At 68.3% G+C, this 8,921-nt stretch overlaps 2 protein-coding genes across 7 annotated transcripts in view; one reads left to right on the top strand and one right to left on the bottom strand.

Annotated features, from left to right (window-relative positions):
- RBM6 (RNA binding motif protein 6) overlaps nt 1-88 on the bottom strand; it is a gene marked incomplete at its 3' end in the record, with an annotated part of 46,295 nt that extends 46,207 nt beyond the window's left edge. The window contains exon 1 of the mRNA XM_085313398.1: nt 11-88. The remainder of the gene's footprint in view (nt 1-10) is intronic.
- Nucleotides 89-939: 851 nt separating this feature from the next.
- On the top strand, nt 940-7,341 carry MON1A (MON1 vesicular trafficking associated A). 6 transcript variants are annotated; one of them, XM_085313423.1, is made up of 7 exons: nt 940-1,213; nt 1,801-1,915; nt 3,164-3,305; nt 3,646-4,113; nt 4,441-5,209; nt 5,359-5,506; nt 6,073-7,341. In XM_085313423.1, exons 3-7 carry the CDS (start codon nt 3,179-3,181, stop codon nt 6,211-6,213), a joined length of 1,653 nt encoding a protein of 550 aa, XP_085169549.1. In that variant the 5' UTR covers nt 940-1,213; nt 1,801-1,915; nt 3,164-3,178; the 3' UTR covers nt 6,214-7,341. The 6 variants fall into 6 exon arrangements, with proteins under 6 accessions (XP_085169549.1, XP_085169548.1, XP_085169546.1 ...); XM_085313422.1 differs by having other exon boundaries at nt 1,801-1,969; XM_085313420.1 differs by having other exon boundaries at nt 1,801-2,040.
- The last annotated feature ends 1,580 nt before the right edge of the window (nt 7,342-8,921 follow it).

Raw genomic sequence — 8,921 nt, 5'->3', positions numbered from 1 at the left:
GCCCCCTCACCTCGGCGCCGCCGCTCCCGCCGCCCCAGGCCCAGCGCTCCGCTGAGGAGGGAACCGGAACTTCCGCAACGGAGCCTCCCCCTCCCCCCCGACACACGCCCGCGCTCGGGCCCTCCGCCGCGCGCGGCACCCTGGGAGATGGAGTCGCCTGCAGCCAGCCCGCCCGCGCTACTACCACTCCCGGCATGCCCCGCGCCGCCGCGGCCTGGCGGACTCCATTGCCCAGCGTGCCTTGCGAGGCGGGCCGGCGGCCGCCGTGCTCCCCGGGGCACGCTGGGAGATGTAGTCGCGGCCGGGCCGCGGAGGGGTGGGGGAGGGTCTGCGGCGGGGGGGGGCGGCGGCGGCGGGGAAACTGAGGCACGGGGCGGCCCCAGGCCCGGGCGCCCCGGCGGCCCCTCGCTGCCTGCGGCGGTGCCGTGCCTCCTGGGCTGCCCCGTGCCTCAGTTTCCCCACCGCCGCCACCCCCACCGCCCCCGCCGCCGCTCACGGCGTGGGCGCTCACCCGTTCCCCCCAGCCGCTCACCGGGCCCTGCTGGCGCCCTGCTCCAGGGCCGCTCTGCGCCCCCAGCGCCATCCCAGGGCTTCTGGCGCGGGAGAGGTCACGGGAGGGAAAGCGCCGTGCCCGGGAGAGCCGCTCGGCCCCACTCACGGCCGCCGCTTCCCCGGGGCCGTCGCCTTGCCCGACCCTCCAGCGACGTCCCCCCTCGTCCCRGAGCTGGGCCGAGGGACAGGCCGCCGTCCGCCGGCCTCCACGGGGCTCGCACCCCTGCCCCGGGCGGTGAGGGGGGGCCTCTGCGGCCGGGCAGCCACGCGGAGCCCCGGAGGGGCCGGCGGGGCGTTCGGGAGCGGGCCGGGGGCCCGGGAGCCCCGCAGCCCCTCGCGCGGTGGTCGGGCGAGCGCCTGTGCCTTGACTACAGTCCCCAGGATTCAGCGGGGTTGGCGGTGTTGGAGTCCGACCTTGGGGAGGAGAAGCAGCTGTAGGGCTCCTTCCCGGCTGGAGCCGCCGGAGCGGAGCAACCGGGCTGCCGGCGATGCCCGCGACCCCGGAGCGAGCAGGGGCGGGCAGGGAGCCGGCCGCCCGGGGCACGCATCCCTGCCGCTCCGCCTGAGCCGTGCCCGGGCGGCTGCCAGGCTGTCCCTGCCCGGGCTGTGCCCTCCGGGCCGCTCGCCTGGGCCTCCGGCGCCAACGGGAAGAGCCACGAAGGTTGGTCCCTTCGCGTTGTCCTTAGCCTCCGCCTCTCTCTGCTTTCCCCAGTGCTTCCGCCACCGTGCCGGAGGCCGGAGCCCTCCCCCARGTCCCGGCACCGGAGCTGGCAGGGAGCCGCGGTCGGGGCGGCAGCACCGGCAGCCCCTGCTCCCGGGGTTGTACGGGATCCTGGTGGGAAGCTGGCGCTTTCCTAGTGCCCGCCCGTGCTCCCAGCACGGCACGGGCATGGTGGGGGCTGGGCAAAGGCGCCAGAGGAGCTGCGGAGAGTTACGCTGCCCCAAGTCTCCAACCTGCCTGCCTGCGGTCACCTGTGGGGCTGGGGGCCTGCCCTGGCTCTCCCAAGGTGGGGGGAGCTGCAGGTGGAGGGGGGGCCCTATGCTCCAGCCCACTGCCCTGCTCCCTCCAGYGCTGCAGCCTTGTGCAGAGCGGCAGCGCCAAGCGCCAGCGCTGCTGCCTTGCGGGCAGAAGGGGCCACGTCCCCGCGCCCCCCAGGCTGGAGCAGATCCCTTTGCAGACCCTGGGGCAGATCCCTTTGCTGCCAGCACTCTAGGCAGAAGAGACTCCCTTGATGCTGTTTTCCGCAGGACAAGAGCTGCAGAAACSCTGGCAGCCCCGGACTCCGGGGGGCTCCACGGAGAGACCCTTGCCCCCCACGCCACCTCCTCCTGGCTGCAGCCCGGGACCTGAGCCAGCCCAGAGGTGCTGGCCYGGGGTTTGGATGAAACCCTCCGGAGCGAAATCCCGCATGGGAACGTGCGTGGACGTGGCGTGCCGGTAGCAGCCGGCTGCCGGGGCTCTGGGGAAGGGACACCAGGCCCGTCACGGTTGGTTGTTCCCCGGCAGTAACGGCCCTGCAATCAGAGCTGTAAATCATTACAGGGAATTACAGCGCTCGTACGACCGCGAGCAGGATCAGTCGGTGCAGAGCAGCAGGGAAGGGAAGGGCCGGGCGAGGGCAGGGCTGTAATCCCCAGCCTGGCGCGGGTCAGGGCGCTCAGAGACGTCGCAGGCTTTTGGGCCATGGCCAGGGCCGGGGGCCAGAGCGTCCCGGCTTGGAGCCAGCCCGGGGCTCCGTCCCAGCGCAGGGGACGACGGCCTCCTCCGCGTGGTACCGCGTTCCTGCTGGCACGGGCGGCCGATCGCGGAGGCCGGGGAAAYTCCGGCAGGAGCACCGGGGCAGCGCGGGGCCAGCCTGGGTCCCGCTTTTGCTGGCGTGACGTGAGTTGCTGACCGGTTGCAGGCGCGTTTTGGCCACTGGTGGAGAGGCAGGCGCGGGCTGGAGGCCCGGCCGGGGCTCTGCCCCCACCGGGCTTCCCGCCGGCCGGGCCTGGGTGAGACGGCACGGAGGGGGCTTGAGGACGGGGGCTGCGCTTGGCACGGGTTCAGGCAGGCTGGCACCGTGGCCACGACGCTTCAGAAGCGGCTGGAGCCGCAGGAAAAGCGTCCCTGGCCGGGCCTGGCGGGTTGCGTCCCAGCTGCCTAATCCGAAGCGGGCTGCAGAAATCCGCCCTTTGCAAACATGAGGCCTCCGGGCTCCGCATGCRGCTCTGCTCCGTCTGGGGCCGGCTCCATTTTCCTGCTCCGCCGGGACACTACGGAAGCAGGCAGAGGAAGGATGAGCAGCCCCGGGAGACCTTCTCTCCAGGGGCAATTTGGACCAAGGTTGGATGAAAGGTGCCGGGACTCTGGAAGGGGCAGAGCTGCGCGGCGCGTTCCCGGGGCCGGCGCCACGGGAGGGAGGAAATCCTGCTGGATTAGAGCAGCTTTCCCGACATCTCACCAGGAGCTTTGTGCTGCCTGCTGAGCCAGCAGGATTGGGCTGCGGCTGCCGCAGCGGCCGGGCCCCTGGCGGAGGGGGACCCGCTCCGAGAGGAGCGTTTCGGGGGCCCCTTTTTGCAGGCGCCGAAACGGAGGCGGCAGCGGGCTGACGGTGCGGGTCGCACGCAGGTGCTGCCCCGAGGAATGGCTGCGGATGTCCACAAGAAGAAAGGCTGGGAAGTGCCCAACGGATCGCTGGCGCCGGGAGATGGGCAGCACGCCGAGCGGGCCGAGAGTCCTACGCCGGGGCTGGCGCAGGGCACGGAGCCGGGTAAGGGGCAACCCGCTGAGCCGGGGGCTGCGTCGGGCCACGTGGCGTGGGCACCGCGGCCGGCTGTCTTCGTTAGGGGCTAATGAGAAAAAAGCATCCCCCTCGTTATAGGCAGACGGGGCCATCCGGGCCTCCTCGCCGGCAGGACGTGCACCCTTGGGTGCCCTGGGATGGCTGGGGCTGGCGGGCAGCACTGGGGGCTCCTGGGTGGCCGTGGTGGGCCAGGGGGCAGGAGGGAAGGTGCCTCCCGGCGTCCGTCTGCCCCTTTGCACCCTCCGGCCGGCCACCGCGTCGGCGGAGGAGGCAGGCGGCCGGACGCTGCACTGCCCGTTGTTGGCAGGGGCGGGCCAGGAGGGAGCCATGTTTGTGCACACCCGCTCCTACGAGGACCTGACGAGTCCCGAGGACGGCGGAGCGGCGGCCCGGAGCCCGGAGGAGAGGCCGGGCGAGCCAGCCGAGCCCACCAGCATGGAGCAGATCAGCAAGGACTTCAGCGAGCTGAGCACCCAGCTCACAGGCATGGCCCTCGACCTGGAAGAGGAGATGCGGCAGAACAAGGAGGGGAAGCTGGAGCCGTCCCCGCAGGCCCCCCGCCGCGACTCGGTGCTCTCGGGCAAGGAGGAGGAGGACGTCACCTTGGACGCCTGGCGCATGCACCGGAAGCACGTGTTCGTGCTGAGCGAGGCGGGCAAGCCCGTGTATTCCCGCTACGGGTCCGAGGAGGCCCTCTCCAGCACCATGGGGGTCATGATGGCCCTGGTGTCCTTCCTGGAGGCCGAGAAAAATGCTATCCGGTCCATCCATGCAGGTACCACGCTGGGGGGCAGCTGGGGGCGAGCGGGACCAGTTGCCGTTGCAGCCTGCCCCAGTGTGGCGTGGGGGGGGCCTGTCTGGATCAGCTAGGGGCTCATCCAGCAGGGCCGATGCGGTGTCCTTGGCAAGGCTCAGTGGGCAGCACGGAGGGCTTGGCCTGTGCTGCTAAGGGTCATCGCTCCCCCACGTTCGGGGCACCTGGGGCAGAGAGGTGGCTGGGGGGAGGCATCGCTGGACGCCCGGCTGGGCTGCAGCCTGGCTCCCGGTTGCAGCAGCGGGCTTACAGGTCTCTCCCCACCTCCCTGGGGACCTCCCTCCCAAGCAGATGGCTACAAGGTGGTCTTCGTGCGGAGGAGCCCGCTGGTGCTGGTGGCGGTGGCACGGACTCGGCAGTCAGAGCAGGAGATCGCCCACGAGCTGCTCTACATCTACTACCAGATCCTGAGCCTGCTCACCTGGACCCAGCTGAACCACATCTTCCAGCAGAAGCAGAACTACGACCTGCGCAGGTTGCTTGCCGGCTCTGAGCGCATCACTGACAACCTCCTTGACCTCATGGCCCATGATCCCAGCTTCCTCATGGGCGCTGTGCGCTGCCTGCCCCTGGCTGCCAGCGTCAGGGATGCTGTGAGCACCAGCCTCCAGCAAGCCAAGGCCAAGAGCCTCGTGTTCTCCATCCTCCTGTCAGGGAACCAGCTAGTGTCTCTTGTCAGGAAGAAGGACCAGTTTCTCCACCCCATCGACCTGCATCTCCTCTTCAACCTCATCAGCTCTTCCTCCTCCTTCCGGGAGGGYGAAGCCTGGACTCCCATCTGCCTCCCCAAGTTCAACTCCAGTGGTTTCTTCCATGCTCACATCTCCTACCTGGAGCAGGAAATGGACCTGTGCCTCCTGCTGGTCTCCACTGACCGCGAGGACTTCTTCACCGTCTCCGACTGCAAGCGGCGCTTCCAGGAGCGCCTGCGGCGGCGGGGGGTACACCATGCCCTGCAGGAGGCCCTGCGTACCCCTTTCTACAGTGTTGCCCAGGTGGGCATTCCTGACCTCCGGCACTTCATCTACAAGTCCAAGAGCTCTGGGCTCTTCACCAGGTGAGGCCTCTGGGACAGTGCTGGGCCATGAGCTGGCCAAGGAAGGCCACCATGCTCGGGCCAAGGCTTCGGGCCATGGGGTGAACCTCCTCCACAAGTGCCCTTCTCCAGGGAGCTTGGGGGGTTAATGGGGCACTGTGTTCCTGCAGCCCCGAGATTGAGGCACCCTATGTGCGGGAGGAGGAGAAGGAAAGGCTCCTGGGGCTCTACCAGTACCTCCACAGCCGGGCTCACAACTCTTCGCGCCCCCTGAAGAACATCTACTTCACGGGCCCTCGTGAAAACCTCCTGGCTTGGGTAAGGACCTGTGCTGGTGGTCCTAGTGGGTGGCTGAGCCCGGGCTTCCTGCAGCAGACACGTATAGGTTTTGGGTGATGCCATCCTCTCTGGTCTTGCATGGCAGAGCAAGAGGATGCTGACAGGACACAACGCCAGCACTGTGGTCCCTAGGGTGGTCTCCAGTCTGTTTCTGGACCTTTGAAGGTCAGCCTGGAGAGAGGGTCAGGTCCCCATGTACGCCCTGTGCCAGGGAGTGCTGGAGCAAGGGGCATGGCTAGCTGTGGCACCAAAGGCCATGCCATCCCCTGTTGTGAACTCCCCAGTGTTGCAGAGAAAATCTGCTCTGAGGGCCAACCCTGTTGCCCCAGGGGGTGGGGGACAGAGCAACTCATGGGCTTGGTACTCCCTGCTTTTGAGCAAARTGGGTGGCCATCCGCTGAGGGTGCCCCATTGACACCCCACGTGTCTGCCCTGGAGCCCCTGTGCCCATGCCTGGTAGCCTGTAGGTGGAAATGGGCAGTGGCCAGGCCCACATAGGGTGCTGACATGTGCTGTGGGCCCRTGTGCCCTGCTTCTTCACCCAGGTAACCAGCGCTTTTGAGCTCTACATATGCTACAGTCCCCTGGGGACCAAGGCTGGTGCCATCAGTGCTGTCAACAAGCTCATGAAGTGGATCCGCAAGGAGGAAGACCGGCTCTTCATCCTGACACCCCAGACGTACTGATGGGCATCGCCCACACGTGGTGCCAGCTGGGGGGAMCCCTGCTGGGCTGGGGCACCCGTCCCTCGAGGCACCCCGGACCATGCCCAATCCTCCTCGTGAGCAAGGGGGAGAGGGCATGGAGCGACCCCAGGAGAGCCACCCGTGGGACCGTGAAAACTGGGTGTTAGAGATGGGGTGCAAAGCTGCCTGGGGAAGGGGTGAGCAGGGCTTTTGCTCATCTTCAGGCAATGCCAGGGGGGCTCCAGGGGGGCTGCCCTTCCTCTGCTGCCTCAGGGTTGGTGCCTCGCTGTGGGCATCCTGGAGCGGGGCTACAGGTGCCCCCTTTGCTGCTAGAAGAGAGCTGAGCCCCCCAGCCTGTGCCTGGCACCCTCCACGCACTGCTGTCCTGCAGCTGTGCCGAGGGCCCCCTGGGCAGATGTGGCAGATGTGCTGGGGGGCCCCTGTACTGCTGTGCTCGCAGTGGGCAGGTGACAGCRCCTAGCTGGGGACAAGGCTGGCCCTGGCCCTGGTCTCCTCGATGCCAGGCAGCCCTGACCGTCCTGGAGCCCTGAACCTGGCAGGCTGGCCTGGAGCCACGGCTACGAGAAGGGCCTGAGCCGTGYCCCTCGGAAGTGAAGGACCCGTGGCCTGGGCGCCGTCTGCCACACTCACGTTGTCCTTGGGGATGGCAGGTCAGCTCGAGCGCAGCCCCCTAGAGACCCCGCTGGCACGGGGCCGTGGCGCCGCATGGCCCGAGATGGTCTTCACCTCCACACGGGAGCCCAAACCCAGTCCCTCCAGCCAGCTGCGCTGGGCATGTGCGGCCAGGCTTGCTGCCCGAGGACTGAAGCCACCTCTGCCCCGGCCAGCCCTGGGCACCAGCGTGGGGCCACGGGCCCGTGAACCCCATGGCATGCCAGGCACGGCTCCGAGGGGCAGGGACCGGCCTCCCTGCTGGGGAAGCCCCCTGTTTTGGGGCTGTCTGCTGAGCACTGGGGMGGAGGTTCGGGGAGGAGGGCGACCACAGAGATGCCGAGGGAGCTGGGAAGGACCAGGCAGGGCTAGCGCAGGAACTTTGGCTCCTGTATTTATGCTCCTGCCAGACTGTAATTGCTTGTTTTTGCTCATAAACATTATCTGGACCCAGAATCAATTCTCGTCCATCCATATGGAGCAGCCCAGCCGAGAGGCCCTTTGGGTGTCAGGCAGCATCTCCCACCCCGGGCCCTCCTCCCATCCCCACACCCTGGGGCAGCGTGGCCATCCCCTGTCCCTGAGAAGGAGAATGTAGGAGCCCACCAGAGTCACCCGCCGTGGTGGCCCTCCATGCCCTGCACCCTGCTGGCACCCCCTTCACCGCAGGGTCACTCGGCACGGGGTCCAGCCCTCCACTGGGACAGCCTTTGGGTGGAAGCCAGCAACGTGTCAGAGGACTTCACAAACCAACCCCAGGGAGCTGCTCGGGGCAGGCAGCCAACCAAAGGGCAAGGAAAGCCGCTGGAGGGCAAAGCTGAGGAGCAACACAAGGAAAACGGACACTCAGCTGGCAGGGGAGAGCTCCGGCCAGAGGGTGGGAGCAACAAAAGGCTCCAGACAGGTGGGATGGGGCCAGCTAATGTTGCAACGAGGGGGAGACGGAGGAAGGAGCTGTTGGGTAAGGCGTGCGGCCAGCGGAACTGCGAGGCCTTGCACAACGCGGGGCGGGAGGCTTGGCCAGGCTGCGGCTGGCCAGGTGACGAGGGTAGGATGGTAGCGAAGGGGAGCCCATTTTCAACAGGTTTCACCCCTCTATCAGAGCACCAAAGCGAAGTGCAGACCTACCTGGCCTCATCACAGTGTGGCCCTCGGGGACCAGATGGCGTAAGAGCAGCAGGGACACGCAGCAGGAGCAACCTCGATTCTTCCACCTCCTCCTCCAGCCAGCAAGCCCTTCACCGGGGCGAAAAAATACATGAAGCCACAGCAATAAACTCCATGGCTCTGCTCGCAAAGCTGCGGCAGCCCTGAGGTCCAACCCCGAAGACGCTGCTGGTGCACCCCGCCACCCGGTGCCGCAGCCCAGAGTAGCCTCACCCTCGACATGCCGGCTGGAAACCCRCAAGCTCCCAGGGCCTTGCAGGGAAGGTCTCACCGTGAGCTGAGGATCAGCTCCGGGAAGCACCAAACCAAACCTTTCCAGGCCTGGAAGGAGGACACGTCCGGGGCCAAGAGCCCGTGGCTGGCGTGTGCTGTTGCACGCGGATGCGGGTAACGCTGCTGTGCTGCAATCCCCCCCCTGCGGAAGGCCAACCCGCCTGCCTGGAAATGAGTCGCAAGCCTGGTGCCAGCTCAGGCAGCTTCAGGGAAGCGGTGATTTCATGTGGCCGGCGGGTGTCGACAGGCCCTGCTGCCGGCGTCAGCGTGCCGCGGGGCCGGGGTGCTGYGGCAGAGCGGCCCATAGGGTGCGGGCGCACCTGAGCCCCTGCGCCGGTGCCGCCGGGCTGCGGGGAGCCCGGCAGTGGCTCAGGGGGACCCGTTGACGCCGGCGGTGGGCTGCGGGGTGCAGCGCGGCGGCGGGGCCTCGACGCCCCGGCCCTGCAGGCGCTCGGTCCCCTGCAGGTGCTCGGTGCCCGTGTCTCGCCTACGCGCACCCGGGTCCCTCCAGGGCGCCGTGCCAGTCCGGGGCACCTTGCGTCCCTGCATCCCTCCCGGGTGCTGAGCACCCTCGGTGCCTCCTGGGCTGCCCGGGC

The sequence above is a fragment of the Rhea americana genome, unplaced genomic scaffold (assembly GCF_003343005.1).
Source record: "Rhea americana isolate MKP2758 unplaced genomic scaffold, rheAme1 scaffold_384, whole genome shotgun sequence".
Taxonomy (NCBI): Eukaryota; Metazoa; Chordata; class Aves; order Rheiformes; family Rheidae; genus Rhea; species Rhea americana.
Note: the sequence above shows the minus strand (reverse complement) of the source record. Positions and strands in the feature narration are given on the sequence as shown.